The sequence below is a fragment of the Muntiacus reevesi genome, chromosome X (genome assembly GCF_963930625.1).
Source record: "Muntiacus reevesi chromosome X, mMunRee1.1, whole genome shotgun sequence".
Taxonomy (NCBI): Eukaryota; Metazoa; Chordata; class Mammalia; order Artiodactyla; family Cervidae; genus Muntiacus; species Muntiacus reevesi.
In genome coordinates, this window is record NC_089271.1 from 19912960 (window position 1) to 19937369 (window position 24410).

At 39.5% G+C, this 24410-nt stretch overlaps 1 protein-coding gene across 2 annotated transcripts in view; it reads left to right on the plus strand.

Moving 5' to 3' along the window:
* Positions 1-24410, plus strand: part of PHEX (phosphate regulating endopeptidase X-linked) — a 196651-nt gene that overhangs the window by 27039 nt on the left and 145202 nt on the right. For both annotated transcript variants that reach the window (XM_065915712.1, XM_065915713.1), the window contains exons 4-5: positions 13557-13643; positions 14690-14916. In XM_065915712.1, coding sequence (XP_065771784.1) covers positions 13557-13643; positions 14690-14916 — 314 coding nt within the window. The remainder of the gene's footprint in view (positions 1-13556; positions 13644-14689; positions 14917-24410) is intronic.

The following is a 24410-nucleotide window of genomic DNA, read 5'->3' on the forward strand; positions in this document are numbered from 1 at the left end:
AACATGTTATGGCATTAAAGAAATTCAGTACCTCTCCAGGGTGCATGGGTGTTTTGTTTTTCCTTCATTAATATTATTATTTTGATGAAAACCTCTTTATTGCAAATGTCATTGTATTTGAGTAAGAACAAATATTTCTTAGGATGAAAAGAAAATGAATTTTATATGTCCTCTCTTATGGTACAGGGAGAGGTATTTCTTTCCCTTAATTTGTTCTATGAAGGATTTGCTCATTTTGTTTTCCCTTGCTTTTCTCCTTGAAAAACTTGGGCAGCTTGAGTTTATTAGGAAATCTGCATGTAATTGCAGATTAATAACCTACCCATTAATACCACATTAGTTCATTGTGATTAATAGCATCTGTGTGAATACTTAATGAATTAGTAATGACAGACTATTTGCTTTAAAGTGTCAAGAGAACATTCCATGTAAAAAGGCACTACCCATAACAGGAAAATTAATTAGAGACTGGTTGGATAATAACTTGTCACAAATAAGATATGTTTGTTTGGAAAGCCTCATTGGTATTGATATTTGCATAGTGAGAGATATCTTTTAAAACTTGCCTGGGCCTTTTAGTTTATAAAATGAGAGGAGAATTTTATTTTCAGCAACAATTAAGATGAGTATGGGAACTTATATTTGTGAGAGAGAGACACACACTCAAATATGTGCTAGTACACTCATGAGTTTGCCTGTGTCACTAACCAGAGCCTTCTCATAGTGACCTTTTCAATTGAGTTCCAAATTGAACTGTTTCTCCTACCTGCTATCTATTCTGAATTCATCAATTCACTTCCCCAAGGCCCAAACTTTTCTTGTTACTAATTTTATTCCTTTAGCACATCATTTGTTTTCTCTATGGCTTCTCATTCTAATTCTGTGATGTTGCCATCATTGTTTATTTCTGTCTTTGCCCTACATCCAAGGAAGCGAAGGTCAAGAAAATTATGTGACTTGCCCAAACCAATCCAGCCATATAATTTGTCCCCCACAGATTATGGGTCTAACATTTCAAATGTCTCCAATTTTAACCCAAGCGGAAAGAGCTGCATTAGCAGAGGCTCTATCCAGCTGGTGCCTTTGAGGAAACTCAAGAAGCCTGGTGTGATTGGAGCTCAGAGTTGGAAGGGAAAGGGACGTAAGACAAAACTGAAGAGAGAGGAGGGACCAGAGCATGTAAGCCTTGTAGGCCATTTAAAGGTTTTAGCTTCTGTCCTCGGGCAGTGGGAAGCCATCTGTAAATGTCATGTCAGGGTGTGCTGATGCACGATGAGTTTTGCCAGAGCATCCTGGCTGCATGGCCTGGAGGAAAGGGTTGATGTATGGAGATCAGTTCAGAAGGCCCCAGCGTGCTGTTTTGTTTTCTAGCTTGGGATCCAGAGTAAGGTAGAGTTTGTCTTCCTTGTTACAGAAAAACCTCAAGCATTATTAGGTATTCTCTTCTCTCTAACTTCAGCATGAAGAGTCATTGTCTCCTCTCTGTATCTCTCCCCCCTTTTTTGGGAAACATTTCCAGGCACCTGGAAGAATCAGCTAGGGGTGTGGGTGTGGAAGTTAACTCTGGTCCGACCAGCCCTTTTGGGTCCTCTGCTTGTGCCAAGGATGCTATTGCTTCCTTTGTTTTACAGGAGAGGATTCTGGGTAGGGAAAGGAAAGAAAGCCCAGCTCCGGATCCCTCACTGTCAGAAACCCAATTTTAGAGGGACAGCCTCCCTCGACCACACACTATGGTTTGAATAGCCATGAATAGAACCTCTGCTGCTCTCACCTCCTCATGGAAGGTGGGAGTGAAAACAGGGGTTAGTTAGGAAGTGGCTTTTTAAACCTATGTTTACAGTGTTTTGATGCTGCTGTCATAGATGAGAGAGGGCTCGTGAAGTCTGGAGCTCAGATTTTTTAGGATTTCAGGGATGCAGTATTTATCCCACTCTTCCTCTCCGTAGGGTGTGGTATAAGCAGAAGTTGAAAATAGCTGTCCTGTGTTGTCTTTTTTGTTTTGAAAGTCTTACTGGTATAGTGCTGCATTTTTTTTTTTCCCTTCTCTTAAACCAGTGAATTGACTCTTACTTCAAACCCATATTGCATTTCATCTTTAAGAAATGGACTTTTCACAGTTGGGTTTTGTGGAACTGAGGACTAACTTAGACCTAAATAGACCAATGCAAGGAGAGTGTTTCCAGGACAAAAAAAAAGTAAAGCTGTCCTTGCAGAATGTTCATGTTGAAATAAAATGGAGCTGCAGAGTGAGGAAATCAGCAAAGAAAGGGTAAAGGTCCTGATCTGACTTTGGGTGAGGTGGGGAATGGGGGAGGAGGAAATCTGGACTGGTGATGTAGGACTACTAACTGTCAATTCTACTTTAGTAAAATTGGAGAGGAGGGATGGTGAGTGCTATTGGTTGAAAGTAGCGGTTCTCGAAGTATGTTCCTCTGCCTCAGCATCAGCATTACCTAGGAATTTGTTTGAAATGAAAATTCCTGGGTCCCACCCCAGACCTATTGAATCAAACACTCTGGCAAAAGGACCCAACTCTATGTATTAACAAGCCCCTTTGAGAGACCCACAGCCAGTATACTACTGAATGGTGAAAAGCTGAAAGCCTTCTTGCTAAAATCTGGAACAAGACAAGGATGCTCACTCTCACCACTTCTATTCAACACAGTATTGAAAGTCCTAGCCACAGCAATCAGAGAAGAAAAGGAATAAAAGGTATGCAAATTGGAAGAGGTAAAATTGTCATTATATGCAGATGACATGATGTTATATGTAGAAAACTCTACAGACTCCACACAAAAACAGCTAAAACTGATAGATGAATTCAGCAAGGGAGAAGGATACAAGATTGACATACAGAAATCTGTTATCTTTTTTATACTAACAATGAAATATCAGAAAGGGAAAGTAAAAAAAAAATCCCTTTTAAAATAATATCAAAAAATAAAACAGGAATAAACCTGATCAGGGAGGTGAAAGACTTATTCTAAGAACTATAAAACATTGATAAAGAAAATTAAAGAATATTCAAAGAAATGGAAATATATCCCATGCTCTTGGATTGAAAGAAATAATATTATTAAAATGGTCATACTACCCAAAGCAATCTACACATTTAATGTTGATCCCTATCAAATTGTTGTTGTTTTGTTGCTAAGTCGTGTCCAACTCTTTGGGACCCCATGGATTGCAGCACTCCAGGCCTTCCTGTCCCTCACCATCTCCCACAGTTTGCCCTAGTTCATGTCCATTGAGTTGATGATGCCATCCAACTATCTTATCTGCTCTGTTGCCCCGTTTTTCTTTTGCTTTCAGTCTTTCCCAGCATCAGGGTCTTTTTCCAGTGAGTCAGCTGTTCACATCATGTGGCCAAAATATTGGAGTTTCAGCTTCAGCATCAGTCTTTCCAATGAATATTCAGAGTTGATTTCCTTTAGTAATGACTGGTTTGATCTTGCTGCCCAAGGGACTCTCAAGAGTCTTCTCCAGCACCACAGTTTGAAAGTATCAATTCTTCAGTGTTCAGCTTTCTTTATGATCCAACTGTCACATCCATACATGACTACTGGAAAAACGATACCTTTGACTAGGTGGACCTTTGTGTCCATCTTTGCTTTTTAATATACTGTCTAGGTTTGTCATAGTTTTCCTTCTGAGAAGCAAGCGTCTTTTAATTTCATGGCTACAGTCACCATCTGCAGTGATTTTGGAGCCCAAGAAAATAAAATTTGTCACTGCTTCCACTTTTCCCCCTTCTATTTGCCATAAAGTGATGGGACCAGATGCCATGATCTTAGTTTTTTGAATGTTGAGTTTTAAGCCAGCTTTTTCACTCTCCTCTTTCACCCTCATCAAGAAGCTCTTTAGTTCCTCTTCACTTTCTGCCATTAGAGTGGTATCATCTATATATTTGAGGTTGTTGATATTTCTCCTGGTAATCTTGACTCTAGTTTGTAACTCATCCAGCTTGGCATTTTGCACGACATACTCTGCATATAAGTTAAATAAGCAGGGTGACAATATACAGCCTTGATATACTCCTTTCTCAATTTGGCACCAGTCCGTTGTTCCATGACTGGTTCTGAATGTTGCTTCTTGACGTGCATATAGGTTTCTCAGAAGGTAGATAAGGTGGTCTGGTATTCACATCTCTTTAAGAACTTTCCACAGTTTGTTGTGATCCACACAGTCAAAGGCTTTCACATAGTCAATGAAACAGAAGTATATGTTTTTCTGGAATTCTCTTGCTTTCTCAATGCTCCAACAAGTGTTGGCAATTTGATATCTGGTTCTTCTGCCTTTTCTAAACTCAGCTTCTACATCTGGAAGTTCTCAATTCAAGTACTGCTGAAGTCTAGCTTGAAGGATTTTGAGCATAACCTTACCAGCATGGGAAATGACATTTTTCATATAACTAGACCAAATTACCCATGACATTTTTCATATAACTAGAACAGGTAATCTTAAAATATATATGGAACCATAAAAAAACCCAGATTTGCCACAGCAATCCTAAGGAAAAAGAAGAAAGCTGGAGGCATAACTTTCCCAGACTTCAGATAATACTACAAAGTAATGGTAATCAAAACTGTGATATTGACACAAACACAGATATGTGGATCAATGGGACAAACTACAGGGTCCAGAAATAAACCTATGCATTTACACTCAATCTTCGACAAAGGAGGCAAAAATGTACAATGGATAAAAGATAGTCTCTTTAGCAAGTGGTGTTGGGAAAGCTGGACAGACACATGTATACCAATAAAGTAAGAACAAAACCTCTCACCATACACAAATAAATTCAAAATGGTTTAAAAACTTAAATATAAGACATGACACCATGGAACTCCTAGAAAAGAAAATAGGCCAATGATGCTCTGACATAAATCATATTTTCTCAGATCTGTCTCCCAAGGCAACAGAAATAAAATAAAAAATAAACAAATGGAACCTAGTCAACTTAACAAGCTTTTGCATATCAAAGAAAACCATAAGCAAAACAAAAAGCAACCTACTGGGAGAAAGTATTTGCAAATGATGTGACAAACAAGGGCTTAATGCAAAATATACAAACAGCTCACACAACTCAATAACAACAACAAAAAAAAACCAATCAAAAAGTGAGAAGACCTAAATAGACATTTCTCTAAAGAAGACATGCAGATGGCGAATAGGCACATGAAAAGATGCTCACTAATTATTAGAGAAATGACATACCCACCTCACACTGTTTAGAATGGCCATGATTAAAAAGTCTACAAATAACAGATGCTGGAGAGGGTGTGGAGAAAAGGGAACCCTCTTACACTTTAATGAGAATGTAAATTGGTGCAGTCACTGTGGAAAGCAGCATGGAGACTTTCAAAAACTAAAAATAGAGTTGCCATATGATCCAGCAATCCTGCTCCTGGGCATATATACAGAGAAAAACTCTAGTTTGAATACATTCATGCACCCAGTGTTCATAGCACTATTTACAGTAGCCAAGACATGGAAATAACCTAAATGTCCATTGACGAATGAATAAAGGAGATGTGGTATATATACACAATGGAATGTACAATCAGCCATGAAAAGAATGAAATAATGTCATTTGCAGCAACATGAGGGGCTTCCCTGATAACTCAGTTGGTAAAGAATCTGCCTGCAATGCAGGAGACCCCAGTTCGATTCCTAGGTTGGGAAGATCCACTGGAGAAGGGCTAGGTTACCCACTCCAGTATTCTTGGTCTTCCCTTGTGGCTTAGTTGGTAAAGAATCCACCGGCAATGTGGGAGACCTGGGTTCAATCCCTGGGTTTGGAAGATCCCCTGGAGAAGGGAAAGGCTACCCATTCCAGTTTTCTGGCCTGGAGAAATAGACCTAGAGATTATCATACCAAGTGAAGTAAGTCAGAAAGAGAAATACAATTGCCATATAATATCACTTATATATGGAATCTAAAATATGACACAAATGAACTTACCTATGAAATAGAAATAGACTCACAGACCTAGAAAAGCATCTTATCGTTACCAAAGGGAAAGAGGTGGGAGGAGGGATAAATTAGGAGGTTAGGATTAGCAGATACAAACTACTATATATAAAATAGGGGGAGGGAGGTAGGAGGGGGGTTCAGGATGGGGAACACATGTAAATCTGTGACTGATTCATGTCAATGTATGGCAAAAACCACTACAATATTGTAAAATAATTAGCCTCCAACTAATAAAAATAAATGAAAAAAACAAACTACTATATATAAAATAGATTAACAACTAGGTGCAACTGTATAACACAAGTAACTATATTCAATATACTATAATAAAACATAAAAATAATATGAAAGAATATATATATATGTATGTGTATATATATATGTATATACATATATATATACCTGAATCACTTTGCTATAGACCATAAACTAACATAATATTGTAAATCAACTATACTCTAATAGAAACAAAAAGAAGCCCTTCTCATGATACTGATGCATGCTCAAGTTTGGAAACCACTGGTTTGTACTAGGACATAATGTGAAGTTAAGCTTTATGGATCAGCTAATTTTGTTTTAATCAAACCTCACCAGGCCTCCTACCTCTGACTAGGAGCTTCAGGAGTGTGTGTCCCTGATCTCAAATAGGGTTACAGGGCAAAGTGGGTAGGTGGCTCAGTACAGACACACTCCACTACCACAAAAACCAGTCTCAGTATAACCTGGGAAGGCATTTCTTTCAGTTATTAATGTGATGAAGAGCTCTGTCAAGAAAGTCTTATGAGGACTGCCTCTGGTTTAGCCACCTGGGGGCTTGTTCTTACATAGGAAAGAAACTTGCAGAATTTTGCTGGGCACCTGCTGGTCAAATGAGCAAAAGTCAAGGACCTGGGTCCAAATCCAAGCTCTAACTTTACCAGCTGAGTTTCCTTGGACAAGTTATTACAGTTTTCTTGCCTGTAGGCTAGGGTTAATGATTCATGCTGTTTAGGGTTGGTGGGGGATTAATTGAGGTCATGTACAATACACCTGGCACAGAGCAGGTGCTTAATAAATGAATGCTATCACCAGGGTCCTTGAATGTCTCAGGACTGCTCAGGAAGGACCACTGTGGGGGGTATGTAACCATACGTGGCCTTTTCCTTGTAATGTTAAGATGGTAAAAATAGGCAGGAAAAGTGTAATTAATACTTGTCCTATAGGAAAAACCTGAAGATGAATTTTAATGACTCTTTAAGTTCAGCACAGGCCTTACATTGAATTATCCGCTAAGATACAAATTATCTAAATAGGAAAGCTATTTTTATGAGTTAAAATATCATGTTGGCAGATTCATTGTAATGCTATGCCATCAAAGAGTGATTTTAGAATTTAATTTGAAGTATTTTGAAGTGTGACCCTGATAAGCGAAATCCTTAAAAATTCACGTACAAGTGAACATAATAAAAGAGTTACCATCTGTTAGACTTTTGTAGTGTCTGGCAGTTGTATAAAATTAATTTCATTCTGGACAAAGAGGTCCTTGATGCTAAAATGGGGGTATTTTTATGTTATTTGGTAACCCATGATTTAGATTGATGAGTTAGATGTTTATAATGCCCCTAAAATAATCTCTGTCCCTTTTTCTTAAGCTAGTGCCAACCAACAATTATCATTTATGAGACGATCATAAAAAATGAACAGAGGAAAGCCTTCTGACAGCTTCTCTTCCTATATTTGGGTGGGAGTTTTCCAGAAGAATGAGAAATATCAGCTCTTATTGTCTTTTCAGTATGTCAAACAGACTCAGTTAATCCCATGCTTGACCGGCTATGGGGCTGAGGAACTGCAAAGTCAAGTGTCACACAATTCGTGTGAAAACATGAGGGTTATGGAATCCACAGACCATGACTTAGTTAACTTGGATTTTATTTTTTTAATGAGAAAAACAACGGGCTTTGCAAGCTGATTTAGAGTCTCCACGTCTAACTGCATAAGAATTTAATATCCATGAAGTGTGAGTTAGAAAAATGAAATTTTTCAGCACGGTAAATAAACTGAGGAGCCTGGAAACCAAATTGAAGTCTGTAGCCTGGAAAATCAACAGAGACTAAAAATAGTAAGATTAGAGGTGACATTCAACCATGGACCAGCCAAAGGTGGTTTTTAAGTACCACCAAAGGAGAAACCAGACCATCATATGATAGGTTTAAAAAATAGATGTGTCTAGAGAATATTCTGTTTATTATGTAGGTGTGGAAGGGCACATTTTCCCTTAAAATGTAGATCTGGTTTTCTAAAGTTTTGAGTTTTCATGTACTTTCTCTCACTAGAATTAAGAGGACACTTCCCCTGATTTTTGAGAGAAATACTTATCTGCATGAAATTGAGAATTCAATTTGACACGGTTTTAGAATGCAGTTGCTGCTTCTATTAAGCAAATCAGGCAAAGAGCTCCAGAGAACTCTTAGCAGGTAGCCAGAGAGTCCCCTTTAGAACTGGCACACAGAAGGATTACAGGGTCTGAGAAAGAACACAGAGGAGCAAGTTTTGAAAGAATCCTTGTGCTCATTACTTCTTGGTCTTTTGGCTAAGATCAAGTGAAGAATCCCTGTGCTCTGAGAGCCATCTTCTTTAATGGCATCAGCTTAACACCAGAGTTCTTGGTAGGTGTTTGCTCACAGGCCTACAACTTTGTGCATGTGGAGTTTTTGAAAACAGTCTTAGTTGGGAAAGTCTTAAATATTGCAGAAACTCCAAATGATTGGCCTGAGCTGAATGTGATTATCCTGAGCTCCCAGCTTACCAGGGGACTGCCAAGTCCTCAGGAGTATCCCTGTTCCTTTGGAATGCTGTCTTATTCCAGAGCTCTCAGTAAAGGCCTGTCTGAGCAGGAGTAGACTGAATGAGTAGAATTGATAGTCATATCTGGCTTCTGCGCTTAAAGGAGGTGCTATGCTATGTGTCCCCCTCCCCCCTCCCTCATAGAAGAGCAGGAAAGTGGAAGTGGATGGTTTACCCACGACGGTTGGTGAAAAAAAGACTTGGGTAGCTTAAAAACCAGTATTCGCCTACCTGCCAATGCAAGGGACACAGGTTAGATCCCTCGTCAGGGAAGATTACACTTGTTGTGATGGGGCAACCAAGCCTGTGTGCTACAGCTACTGAAGCCTGCATGCTCCAGAGCCCATGCTCCACAAGAAGAGAGTAGCCCCCGCTCACTGCAGCTAGAGAAAGCCCAAGCGCAGCAACAAAGACCCAGCACAGCCATAAATAAGTAATTTTTAAAAAACAGTATTCACAAAAAGCAGATGAAATCTTGGATCTCATTGTGTGATATAGGGACTGGAATGTGAGAAAAGGAGATTATGGATGTTAGTATAATCAGGACATTCCTGATTATAAGAAGAAATAATAAGAGAAGTCCAGTTTCTCACATTTCGTTTGCACAAAAAACTCTCTCAGACTTTCCTTGAGAGGAATTTGACTCGGCAGACATTGAACACCAGCCATGCCAATTGCTAAGCTCGAGTGTTCAAAGATGAATGTTACCCAGGTTCCTGCTCCAGAGAGCACTTGATCTAGTGGAGAATAGATACTGTTAATGCCAATTTTATGTTGTGATGATATTTGAGGCCCAATGATCAAAAATACCTTCTTTATGAAAATTCACTCATGATTCATCCCCTGTGAGGCCAAGCCTGTATTACAAAGGTATGGGCAAAACCAATTTTCATATGGACTGTAGATCTAAATGTGAACCAGTAAAGATTCTAGAGGAAATCATTGGACGCTATCTTCATGATCTCAGGGTAGGCAAAGATTTCTTAAGTAAGACACAAAACGTGCTTACCAAGATGGAAAAAATGATCACTGATCACATTGGACTGCATTAATATTTCCACTCGTTACATGATACCATTAGGAAAATGAAGTCTATTAACGGAATGGAAGAAGACTGCAGTACAAATACTCAACAAAGGACTTATGTGTGTAGAATATATAAAGAACTTCTATAAATCAATAAGGAACTGGTTTATAGATTACCAATAGAAATGTGAGAAATGGAGCTGAGTAAGCACTTCAAAAAAGAAGATGTTGATTGTCTTGATTGGAGATAGTGACTGGAAGGGAGTACAACGGGCTCTTGGGGTTCTGGTCAGAATGTTGGTTATGTGGGTATTTACTCCATGAAAATCCTTCAGATTATGATTGGGGTACATTTCTGTAGGTATGTTATAATTTCACTAAAAAAGTTTACATAAAGAAAAGGCCTTGCTGTCGAGGATGAGGAATGCAGGCAGCATATTTTCAGACATCCTCTCTATTGCCTCTACTGTGGAAGCAGAGGAAATGCCGAGGGCATGGACTTTTCCTTGGTTGGTGAAAGTGAAAGTCACTCAGTCATGTCAGATTCTTTGTGACCCCTTTGGAATAGTCCATGGAATTCTCTCAGTCAGAATACTGGAGTGGGGATTCTTCTCCAGGGGATCTTCCCAACCCAGGGATCGAACCCAGGTCTCCCGCATTGCAGGCAGATTCTTTACCAGCTGAGCCACTAAGGAAGCCCTAGGGCAGACGTAGTTTGTACAAGAGTCGTATGCAAGGAGTGCCAGTGTCTTGGGTTAGCAGAAGGCCTTTGGCTACCATATCCTGAGAAGGGAGGAGGAAAAAACATTTATGGAGGAAGCACTAGAAACGAGCTTGATTACTTTACAATTCTGTGTATAGCAAACTCAGCCTGGAAGCCTGTTAAAGCCACTGTTGATTGATCACTTACCATGTGCTGTGGCATTGAGAAGGGACTTTCTGTGCCTTATAGTGTTTGATTGTCACCGCAGCTCCAGGAGATAGGCACTATTATTTGTCCAGATTTACAGATGAAGAAACTGAGGCTTGGAGAGATTAAGTACCTTGCTCAAGTTCCAGCTAAAAGAAGCAGCAAGCTGCAACTGAAACCTGCGTATTTGTGATTGAAAACCCACCCCCTTGACTGTGTCTGTTATTTTGCCTTTTGGGGGACAAAACCAATTTTATTTGACTAAGTGTATTGAGAAGAAAAAATACCCTGTGTACATGCGCACATGTGCATGCGTGCACACACACACATCAAATTTTAATCATCATAGGCACTTTGAAACTGATTTTCAAGTCTGAAGGTTGTTGCACTCTAGGTCACTATGAACAGGAGTTTTCCTTTTCTTTTGTAACATTGTTGGAAATACCTAGATGGAGGTGACAGGAGACTGAGAAATCTTCCAGGAAATAATGCAGACTATGACAGGAATACCCTTATATGGGTGAGCCATGAGTCCTCAGTTCTTTAAGGACATTTTAATAACCCAAATAATTGCCTTTTTTAGGCTTTGTTTTCTACTCGTTAATGACTCTCCAGGCTAGATTTTATACTTCTTACCACTAATTGAAATACAGAGATACATAAAATGGATGCTGCCAGCTGATTGTTCCAACACTGTCTGCATATCAACATTCTTCTGCCTGCTTAGGTTTGAAGAGAAGGGGAGGAAAAGGGAATGGTAGGACAGGAACCTACAGCAGCTGAGTTTGTTTCAAAGGCCAAATTATGGTACAGAAATGAAAATTTTGACACATAAGAATTATTGATATTTGTGCATGGTTAGTGTTTTGGTATTGCCCTACTTAGCATATATGTGTTTTCTTTTCCCCTTCTCGTGATACACAGAGTGCCCTGGGTACATACTCAGGTTGATATGTAATATTTTGAGTTCTTTTGTGTCATGGCTCTTTTTTGGTCCCCAGGGTATTCATGTTTGCAGCCTGTGGAGTGTTTATAACATCAGGATAATATTACATCTCCAAATGAAATTTGATTTGTTTATTTTCAAATATGTCTCTCCAGCAATCCAGTGACTGTGGAAGCAGTGTGGTGGAAAGGCACATGATCTGATTTGAGTGGAAATATATGTAGTTATAGTTTTAGAGATTTCTGTTTATTAAAAAAAAAGAAATCCCCTTCCTTTATCCTTGGGGCTAGTTATCCCACTTTTATTGCTGTGATAATACACAAGAAAGAAACAAGATGGAATAATTGAAAATGCCCATGTTGAACTCAGTTTATTTTATTTGAATATATCTAGTTATCTGGACTTATTTGATGTATCAGTTCAGTTCAGTCGCTCAGTCGTGTCAGACTCTGTGACCCCATGAATCGCAGCACACCAGGCCTCCCTGTCCATCACCAACTCCCAGAGTTTACTCAAACTCATGCCCATCGAGTCGGTGATGTCATCCAGCCATCTCATCCTCTGTCGTCCCCTTCTCCTCCTGCCCCCAATCCCTCCCAGCATCAGGGACTTTTCCAATGAGTCAACTCTTCTCATGAGGTGTCCGAAGTATTGGAGTTTCAGCTTCAGCATCAGTCCTTCCAATGAACACCCAGGACTGATCTCCTTTAGGATGGACTGGTTGGATCTCCTTGCTGTCCAAGGGACTCTCAAGAGTCTTCTCCAACACCACAGTTCAAAAGCATCTGTATAGATGCTTACAGAAAACTAGACAGAAGCTCTAGGTTGCATTTTTTGAAATGTAGAACTTCTAGTTTAGAAGTAGATTTCTGCTGTAGGGAATATATTATTATTTATTCATTTGATTAGCTCCGTACATTGTATCTTGAAGCTATTCAAAGTACTGTAAGAGCATCTGTTGTACCATTTGGAGGCTGCTAGGCTGTGACATAGCTCAGTGTAGGCAGTGCCATGGTGCTGTGTGGGAATTCTTTGTCTTGGCTGCTTGTTGGTAAACTGATACTCTTAAGTACAAGGTGTTATTTTGTGGGCAGGGTAGTTTTTATTGAGTCTTTAGCTTTCCTATTTCCTTATTTAGAGAAACAGTGACAGCTGTCATTTTCTACCTTCCAACAATAGCATCAGTGATTTTATAAATAGAAAATCATTTTCCAGGTGGGCTTGAGTTCATGCTGGCAACCATTTTGTATACATGGCCTCATTTTAAATAGCCAGGACTTTGAATGTGTAAATGGACAAGTTTTCAGGCAATTTGGGTAGGGGCAGTTTCCATTCTTGCTTCTCCATTTCCGTCTAAACAACATCTACCAGGTCCACAGCATGTATAGGCAACATTGAATAAAACTTCTAATGGGAAATTTCTTCCAGATGACCTCCCCGAGAGGCTGGACTGTGAAGAAATCTTAAGAAACCGACCCTGATGAAATTGCCTCTGTTGAGCATATTACTTGGTGCAGAAACAGGGAATAGAATCCAGTTATTTTTGGTTCTTGAAAAAATGAATTCTGTGTGTGTGTGTGTGTGTGTGTGTGTGTGTGTGTGTATAGGTGGCAGAAAACATTAACCACCGTAGAAGGTCAAGTCTCAGTTGGAAGTAGGAGAACCCCGGAGAAGAGAATGTTAAATATTTTTTATTTGAATCTCCAGCAACTTGGAATCGTTTCTGCTGTCTGCATATTTATAGATTTATCTTTTCTAGGGTTGTCTGTCTTTACATTTAATTTTCTGGAGCCTGGCACTGTGATTATCAAATGACCTCCAACTCAGCATCACCTGTGGGTGGATACTAATGAATCCTTTTTTAACCTTTCTAGCACTTTTGGAGAAATCAATCAGTAGAAGACGAGACACTGAAGCCATACAGAAAGCCAAAATTCTTTATTCATCTTGCATGAATGAGAGTGAGTAATAAAATAAAATAACTTAACCACCCTTATTTTCCAGAGCTCTATTAATGTTTAAAGATATTGTTTAAGGAAAAAGAGAACTACTAAGAATTCAACTAAGAATGTTGCTTAAAGAAAGGAGCTATTTTCCAAGGCTGGGTTTTGACTGCCGCTGTCTTAACGGTCTGTTGCTAGCTTATTGGATCAACTATGAAAAGTTTATTCCTGTGGATGGCTTAGATTCTTTGGGTATCAGTTAGTCTGTGAGACATGGGTACGGTCAGAAGGGCAAATTGTACTGCATGTGATACAGAAAGCCGAATCTGGAGGCTAGATCTGGTTTGAGAAGGAGCCTATGAGGGAGGGCACTTGGGAGTGTTACTGTGTCCTTTGGAACCTCCTGGGGCTTAGAGAAATCCAGATTTCCAGGTAGGCCAGGCTCCTTCTGCTTCTTCATCAGCTTGACAGGCATCTTTGTTGGGGACCTTAGGCCTGTCTCAGCATCTTGGGTCTGAATGGAATGAAAAGAGACACTGGACATTCTACTTGGTCCTCCTTCTCAAGGCTATTGCAGAAAGAGGTTTGTGCCTCAGGGAAATGTGTTAACTTGTTTAGGTTTTGGGATGTTATTTGGTGAGCTGGAAGAGGGCAGTAAAAGACAATGAAAGTGTGTGAAGCAGTAATTCATTTTTACTGAGGAATGATTAGTTTTATTGAGCAATTTCCTTTAGTTAGGGTTGTTCCTTAGTCTTGCAGAGTGTTCTCAGCTTAACACTGCTTGTTGGTTTCGGTCAATATAGTAAGCACAACTTCCATAGTTGGGAGTATCAGGCAGGTTCCCCATTAGCTCTCCTGGCAAGAACATCAGGCCTAGACAGTCACATTGAAGTGGGAGTCATAGATAGTTCTATCTCTGTGGTTATGGGCAAACCACTCTACCTCTCCCTAAAAAAATAGGTTGGGGCCCTTCTGGAATTTTCTCTTGAGAAGATACACGTGCTTCCTAGCTTGGTAATACAGTTTGCAAATCTAACTCTCCTTTCCTACTTACTCCCTTTCAGAAGCGATAGAAAAAGCAGATGCCAAGCCATTATTACATATCCTGCGGCACTCACCTTTCCGCTGGCCTGTGCTCGAATCTAATATCGGTCCCGAAGGGATTTGGTCAGAGAGAAAGTTCAGCCTTCTGCAGACCCTTGCAACGTTTCGTGGCCAATACAGCAATTCTGTGTTCATCCGTTTGTATGTGTCCTCTGATGACAAGATGTCCAACGAACACATCTTGAAGGTACAGTGAGGACTCATTCATCATGCTTGTTCGGTCCAAGATTAGCCTTTTGGGTTACCTTCCCAGGGATAAAGACTCATACCACCTTAGTGAAATGATCAAGTTGAAAATTCTGTGAAATCTTAAGATCTGGACTATTCTTTGCCAGGTTTACAGATTGTAAATCATGAACAAACTGGTTATGTCAGCTTTTCAAGAAGTCAGTGAGTGAGTTTCAAGTGATCTGTGATCTGGCCATTAAATATCTACCCTGAGCATGTGTGGGACCCCTTAATTCCAGTGGGGAGAGATGGGCTGAGACTTTCTGAACTCTGCTCTTCCCCTCCCCTCATTCCTCTGACAAAGGAGTGAACACATGCTCTGGTTCCTTATTTTCCTTTCACTAAGATCTTGTGTACATGCCCAAAATTTCATTGTCAAGTTCAGTGTTGAATCTTTTGTCCTTCCTTTCAGAGGATGAGGCAAAACTTGTTCTAAGTGCTTGGTTGCATTTTCTGTTGGGAGAGTAATCTCTTCCATAAAGGAATGGGCCACAAGGGCATACCCTGAGGTATTGAGTATGACACTGGAAAGTCATATTGGAAAGTCAGGAAATCATCAGAAAACTGCCAACACCAGAAGATTCATCAGTCAGAGAACTTGGCAAGAATGCAAACAGCACTTCTTAAAGTGTTTTGTCTTTGGATTCCATTTTTTTTTTTTCGCTTCTACAATTCCTTTAATCATGAAAATTTTGTTGAACCACCGATTTTTCTCCCCCATTCTGTTCTTTGTTAAATCAGGAAATATTAGTGATATATTGATACTTTTTATTGGAGTAGAGCTGTTTTACACTGCCGTGTCAGTTTCTGCCACACAGCAAAGTGAGTCCGTCGGATGTGTACGTATATCCCCCGTTTTCTAGATTTCCTTCCCATTTAGGTCAGCGCAGAGCCCTGAGTAGAGTTCTCTGTGCTGTACAATAGGTTCTCATTTGTTCACGCGTGCTCAGTTGTGTCCGACTCTTTGCAGCCCCATGGACTGTAAGCCAGGCTCCTCTGTCCATGGGAATTCTCTAGGCAAGAACACTAGAGTAGGTTGCCATTTCCTTCTCCAAGGTTCTCATCGGTTACCTACTTTTTACATAATTGAGGATGTATGTCAACCCCAATCTCCCAGTTCACCCCACCCTCCCTCCTTTCCTGGTTATGTTTGTTCTCTACATCTTTGTCTCTATTTCTGCTTTACAAGTAAGATTATACCACTTTTCTAGATTTCATGTATGTGCATTAATATATGATATTTGTTTTTCTGACTTCACTCTGTATAACAGTCTCTAGGTCCATTCACGTCTCTGCAAATGGCACAATTTCTTTCCGTTTTATGGTTGAGTAATATCCCATTGATATATGTACCATAACTTCATGATCCATTCCTCTATTGATGGACATTTAGGTTGCTTCCATGTCCTGGCTGTTGTAGATAGTGCTGAAATGAATGCTGGGGTGCATGTATCTTTTTGAATTACGGTTTTTTTTCTGGGTATATGCCCAGGAGTAGGATTGCTGGGTCATGTGATAGTTCAGTTTGGTATATTAAATCATATAAAAACTTTAGGATATATTATTCTCTCCTGATATAAGTTAACTTTAAAAAATCTATATGCTGGAGTTTATTTTTTTATTAATACCAAGGGACTGGCAAATGTTTTTCTGTAAAGGATCAGATAGGAAATATTTTAGGCTGTGTGGGCTATAATGATCTCTGTCTCAACTGTTCACCTCTGCTGTTATATGTGGTTAAGCAGCCATAGACAGTATGTACATAAATGAGGATGGCTGTATGGTGGGTTGGCCTGTAGACTGTAGTTTGTTCATCTCTGGTTTAGACAACGACCACCTCAATAAAAAATCTTTAGTCATTGAAAGAATTCCCATCTTCTCAAGAGGAAATTGTTAGTTACAGAGACAGCTGTATTTTCGTGTTGGGTGATGGAACAACAGCATGGCACTGAGAATGTTCTGATACTTTCAGCATAAGACGTGCTCTTCACTGCTCTATGATGATGGTGATGGCCCAACTGACCTCTGTCCCACGTTGACAGATTACTCACCTAAAACAAACAAACCAACAAACCATGTTTTAAGACTGTCATTCTTGGTAACTTCCCTGGCAGTCCAGTGGTTAAGACTCCCTGCTCCCAGTGTAGGGAGTTTGCCTGTTTACCTGGCTAGGAAACTAGGATCTTACATGCCATGTGGCCTAAAAAAAAACAAACTTTTGTTCTTAATTTCAGGATATTGTGATATCCTTTGCAAATACATTAAGTGGTGTTTTTTAAAAAATATATATATTTTTCCATTTATTTTTATTAGTTGGTAATTAGAGGATAATTACTTTACAATATCATGATGGTTTTTGCCATGTATCAACATGAATCAATATTAGGTATACATATGTCTCCTCCCTCTTGAACCTCCCTCCCACCTCCCTCCTCATCCCACCCCTCTAGGTTGTCATAGAGCACTGGCTTTGGGTTCCCTGTGTTATACATTGAACTCCCACTGGCTATCTATTTTACATATGGTGATGTATATGTTTCAATGCTATTCTCTCATATCATTCTGCCCTGTCCTTCTCCCACTATGACCAAAATGTCTGTGTCTCCAAAGCAGCAAGGGAAAAGCAACAAGTAACACACAACAGGATCCCCATAAGGCTAACAGCTGATCTTTCAAGAGAAATCTGCAGGCTAGAAGGGAATGGCAGGATATACTTATAGTGATGAGAGGGAAAAACCTACATACAACCAAGATTACTCTATCCAGCAAGGATATCATTCAGATTTGAAGGAGAAATCAAAAGCTTCATAGACACACAAAAGCACTTCCAAACCAGTTCTTCAACAAATGCTAAAGGAACTTCTCTAGACAGGAAGTACAGAAAAGGCCTAGAAAAGCAAACCCCAAATAATAAAGTAAACAGGATCATACTTATCACTAATTACCCTAAGTGGTGTTTTGAAGTAACTTAATTTTCAGTTTTGCTGATTGTCTTCTAAAAAAGTTAACAGTTGGTCTTTGATTCAGGTTCCAAATAAGAATCACATGCACATTTAGTTGATATATCTATTTTAATCTACAGCATACTAAATTTGACTGATTTCAGGGTAACCTCATACCTAATGAGAGAAAATTCTTGTTTATAGGAGAATTGCAGCTTTAAAAGGCAGGAGAAATAATAGAACTTCAAGATTCACTTCAGTTCAGTTGCTCAGTCGTGTCCAACTCTTTGTGACACCATGGACTGCAGCACGCCATGCCTCCCTGTCCATTACCAACTCCCGGAGTTTACTCAAACTCATGTTCATTGAGTCAGTGATGCCATCCAACCATCTCATCCTCTGTGGTCCCTTTCTCCTCCTGCTTTCAATCTTTCCCAGCATCAGGGTCTTTTCAAATGAGTCAGTTCTCCACATCAGTTGGCCAAAGCTTTAGAGTTTCAGCTTCAGCATCAGTCCTTCCAATGAATATTCAGGACTGATTTCATTTAGGATGGACTGATTGGATCTCCTTGCTGTCCAAGGGACTCTCAAGAGTCTTCTCCAACGCCACAGTTTAAAAGTGTCAATTCTTCAGCGCTCAGCTTTCTAGTCGAACTCTCACATCCATACATGACTACTGGAAAACCATAGCCTTGACTAGACGGACCTTTGTTGGCAAAGTAATGTCTTTGCTTTTTAATATGCTGTCCAGGTTGGTCATAACTCTTATTCCAAGGAGCAAGTGTCTTTTAATTTCATGGCTGCAGTCACCATCTGCAGTGATTTTGGAGCCCAAGAAAATAAAGTCTGTCACTGTTTCCATTGCTTCCCCATCTGTTTGCCATGAAGTGATGGGACCAGATGCCATGGTCTTAGTTTTCTGAATGTTGAGCTTTAAGCCAACTTTTTCACTCTCCTCTTTCACCTTTATCAACAGGCTCTTTAGTTTTTCACTTTCTTCCATAAGGGTGGTGTCATCTGCATATCTGAAGTTATTGATATTTCTCCCAGCAATCTTGATTCCAGCTTATGCTTCATCCAGCCCAGTGTTTCTCATGATGTACTCTGCATATAAATTAAATAAGCAGGGTGACAGTATACAGCCTTGACATACTCCTTTCCCGATTTGGAACCAGTCTGTTGTTCCATGTCCAGTTCTAACTGTTTCTTCCTGACCTGCATACAGATTTCTCAGCTTTAAAAGGCAGGAGAAATAATAGAACTTAAAGATTATCATTTTTAAAAATCCCTAATGAATAAAAGGATCAAAGCAACTGTCATCAATGGCTGCTAAAACTATTAGATGAAGGGATGATGGGAAAATTCAGGAGAGAGCAGACTGATATCAGATGAACTCAAATATCAGTGGTAGGCCATTGCTAAAAGTGGGACAACCAGATTTTGTGTGCCTTCTGATACTATGCAGTGGGAAGCATAAGCTATCACCAATGATGCCAAAAGAAAAAGAAAAAAATGAACTTGGGTCTAATCAAGCCTGTAGTTTGAATCCCAGCTTATGGGAAACATGAGTAATAGAGGATCACAATAATCAATTTTTAACAGCTTGCCTTGCTCACTTATTATTCAACTAAACTGATCCTAGAGACACTGAATTGTCAATAATAGAATACTTTCCAAATGGAAGGAGGTACTCATGTGCTTACTACAGCTCTCCTCTGCCAGGGTGGCGGCTTCTTCCAAACTGATTTGTTTGAGCATGGTCTGGTATTTGAGTGCAGTGTGTGTATACTTTAGGCATATCCCTGTTCATACCATTTTGTATGAGGGGCTATTCACACACCTGAATTAACAGGTTAGAGCTACAGTCTTTCTAACCATGACGCAGCTGCTAGAAGTTCAAGCATGTATCTAGGTATTGGTAGGAACAGCTTTCTTCTTAGATCTGCATAAAGTCCAGTGAACCTGATAACAAAAACTAGCGTATCGATGGCTGCCAATGTTGTAAAATTTGTGAGTGTTGCTTTTGTTAGAAGTGGTTAAAACTCTAAAAAAAATCTAACTGAATATTTGGAGACCACGATGCACCTTTTAAGTTTTGTGGAACGTAATTTGAAAACCACTACCATAGTGGGAAAAAGAGTAGGCTTTGGTGTTTAAAGAGATTGAGACTTGGCTTTGTGACCCACTCACTGAATGTCTTTGTGCAGGTTGTTTCACCTCTCTCAGTCTCGTTTTCCCCAGGTGTAATGAAAGGTTGATTTGAATTTACTTTTCACTGTTGCTCTGAGATTTAAATGGGATGAACTTGCTGACAATTCACAGGATAGATACTGGTGCACAGTAGCACGTGGCAAAAGGTACCTTTCTCTTAAATCATGATCAGGCAGCTTGACAGAACCATTTCGGGAATGTTTCTCTTCAATCTTTGTGCCAAACATACATCTCAGATCTCAAGTTCAGATGCACAAGAAACAGGCATTTTCTTTAGCCAGTCTCATCTCTGTCGCTGAACTCCCACCCCACCTTCTAGTTGGAAAGTGAGCCAGTCTAGACCCTTCCTCACTTGGCAGCTACTTCATTTCTCAGCCTTCTCCTAGGGCAGCGATCCCCAACCCTTTTGGCACCAGGGACCAGGTTCTTGGAAGACCGTTTTTCCATGGACCGGGCGTGGGGGATGATTCAAGTCCATTACATTTATTGTCACTTTATTTCTTTTATGATTACATTAGCTCTACCTCAGACATCAGTCATTAGATCCTGGAGGTTGGGGACCCCTGTCCTAGGGGACTGGACATCTGATCATCAGTTATCTATTTCTGAAAAGAAACCTGCCATCCCAGCCCTTGGGGTTGGGTGAACCTGAAGGGGTGCCTCTCTGCTGCTGGGGCCCTGGGCCCCCAACTCCCTCTCAAATCCTACCATTTTCTAGGGGCATTGAGTGGTCCCTCTTCTCACAAGAAACTCTGACTTCTTTAACTGCCTCAAATGTCTTCTTTCTGCTCTGGGAGAACTCTCTCTTACCTCTAAACCCTTCTCCCTCAATGCATTTAGACTTCCTTTTCCATCACATTCTATTGCTATTTTCCTCAATGTTCTAGGCTTTGCTAATCCCACAAGCCCATGGGGATAAGGGAAAAAAAAACTGGTAAGGCACATCACTGTGGGCATACTCTTAGGTGGTATCTTTGGGTGAAGAAAAAAGACACTCTTCCAATGGATATTCCCATCCTGAGGACATGTGGTTTGGCAAGCTGGGGCTGCTCAAAGCTACACGATGGTGGCACGATGACACAGAATTTGCCACAGGCTTAAATGGGAGAAAGGAAAAACAAAAATACACGAGATGGCAGATTAATGCCTCAGAGCATATCTTGCTACATGTGTTTGGCTTCATTTTGTGTAAGGAGATAGCAAGAAGGAGGATTTAAAGGACAATGAAAGACTTTGGAATGTCTGTGGTCCTGAGAGAGTGTTTGGAAGGTCAAGGTTGTGTCAGTATGTGTTACCAGAACAGTGACTTGAAGTGACCATCACCCAGTGGCCTGCATTTGTGCGACTCTTAGTAAAATCTGTAAGAATGATAAGGACAGACTTTCCTGGAGATAAAGTTTTTGTTTTTTGTCCTATAACTACAGCATAATGTGTGAGATGTTTCTTCTTGTATTACTGTTTTCTTTCCTAACCTGTGTGTTGTTTCAGTCAGAGAAAAAAATTTATATTTTAGTTCAGGGTATCAGATTTCCTAAACATGTATTTTGTTTTCTACTTGCAATATTAAGATCAGTTACAAATGCATGGATTAAAAAACCTAAAATAACATAGTATCCTAATATTGGCCTCTTGAGAAAGTCTTTTGCCTCAAGCCTTTGTTTCTAATTTCAGCTGACTAACCTTATTCAATCAGTTTCATATATTTAAGAGGTTCCCTCAGAACTGTAGCAATCTGAAGATTTAAAACAGGTCCGGTAACTTCACTTGAATCGTCTAAACTTTTACAATAAATAAATTTAACTTCATTTCATCAGAGGGAAGCTTTGGCTTTCTTGATATTGTCTACACAGTTTCCTTTCCTTTGAGACTAAAGCTCAAAAAATTCTCCAAGTGGTTCAACTCTAATTGAAAGCCAAATCATCTTAATCATAATATTGTGTTTCATGTTTCTGGCTTACTTAATTTTTGGAAGAAAGGGTGGTGTATTGGGAATTGGAGTATGATGAAGCCAGGCTGGCTTGTGACTTGGTTGTTTGGGGCCAATTAGAGAAGAAGATTGAACACAATAATTTGAGGTTTTTAGCAATACACCCAGGCAAGGTTGATGTTATGAAAACATCTTTTCCCCCCAATTAGCTTAACTTTTTAAATGTGTGGATAAGATTTAAGGTAGAAAATTTGATGTTGGGTTCAGTTTTATTCAGTCTTTGGGCAGTTGTTTATACTCAAGAAAGAACAGCCAGAAATTTAGAGGAAGTTCTAGAACTTTAAAATTTTTATGTATTTAAAATTTTACTTACAGTTAAATTCACTTTTTGTGAAGCTCAAGTCTGTAAGTTTTTACAAATGCATGGAGTCACAGAATCACCACCATAATCAAGACAGACAATAGTCCGTCCCGTCACTTCCCCCAAATTTACCTTGTGTTGCCCTTTTGTAATCATCCACTCTCCCCATCCCCTGTTCTCCATCCCTGTAGTTTTGCCTTTTTGGGGGATGTGATTAAAATATGCCCATATTGTTGCATGTATCAGTAGTTAATTCCTTTTTATGGGTGAGTATCACAGTTTATCCATTTGACAGTTGAAGGACATTTGGGTTGTTTCAGAATTTTGGCAATAATGAATAAAGTTACATGTGGGTTTCTGTGTGAGTATAAGTTTTCATTTATCTTTGGTAAGTGGCTGGGAAATGATATTGCTGGGTCATATGTACATTCAGTTTTGTAAGAAACTATCAGACTGATTTCCAACATGACTCGGTCATGTTGCATTCCCACCAACAGCGTATGAGTGAACTAGTTTTCCCACATCCTCACCAGTACTTGGCATTATCAGTGTTTTGTTTTTTTGGCCATGCCATGAGTCATGTGGGAACTTAGTTACCCAACCAGAGATTGAACCTATACCCCTTGTAGTGGAAGTGAGACATCTTAACCACTGAACTGCCAGAGAAGTCCCTGACATTGTCAGTATTTTTGTTTTTTGTTTTTGCCATCCTAGTAGATGTATAGTGGTATTTTACTGTGGGTATCATATACATTTTCTAATGACTAGTGATTTTAAGCATGCTTTCATAAATTTATTTTCCATTTGAATATTTTCTTGGGTGAAATGTCTGTTCAGATCTTTTGTCCAGTTTTAAATTGGGCAGTTTGTTTTTTTATTGAGTTATGAGGGTTCTTTATATATTCTGGATGCAAGTCCTTTGTCATATATGTGATTTTCAGATATTTTCTTCCTATCTGTAGCTTATCCTTTTTATTCTCTTAACAATGTCTTTCACAGAGCAAAAATGTTTAATGATGATGAGGTCCAATTTATTTTTTCTCTTATGAATCTGATTTTGGTGTCATATCTAAGAACTCTTTGTGTAACCCCAGGTCAAAGATTTTCCCATATGTTTTTTTACTGCAAGTTTTATTTGTTGTTGTTGTTCAGTCTCTAAGTCATGTGCGACTCTTTGCGACCCCATGGACTGCAGCACTCCAGGCTTCCCTGTCTTTGACTATCTCCCAATGTGCTCAAATTCATGTCCATTGAGTCGGTGATGCCATCCAAACATCTCAACCTCTGTCCCCCCTTCTCCTTTTGCCTTTCATCTTTCCCAGCATCAGGGTCTTTTCCAATGAGTCATCTCTTCGTGTCAGGTGGCCAAAGTAATGGAGCTTCAGCTTCAGCATCAGTCCTTCCAGTGAATATTCAGGGTTGATTTCCTTTAGGATTGACTGGTTTGATCTCCTTGCAGTCCAAGGGACTCTCAAGAGTCTTCTCCAGCACCACAATTTAGAAGCATCAGTTCTTTGGCACTCAGCCTTCTTTATGGTCCAACTCTCACATCCATACATGACTACTGGAAAAACCATAGCTTTGACTATACAGACCTTTGTTGGCAAAGTAATGTCTCTGCTTTTTAATATGTCTAAGTTTGTCAAAGCTTTTCTTCCAAGGAGCAAGCTTCTTTTAATTTCATGAGTGCAGTCACCAATCCATAGTGATTTTGGAAGTTTTATATTGTTAGGTTTTCTATGTAGTTCTAGATCCATATCATATTAATTTTTGTGCAGGTTGTGATGTCTAGTTTGAGATTCATTTTTTTTTGGCAAATGGATATCTGATTATTCTAGCACACTTTTGTGGAAAGATTATAATCTTCTCTTTGATTACCTTTAAGGTGCTGAAAGTTTTAATTCAAGAAATTTTGCTATAGTTTTCTCTAATAATAATTATACATATTTAGTTGTCTGCTTATTATTTGTGTTTTCATCACCTATTTCAAATTTTCCAGAGAGGGTTCTAAA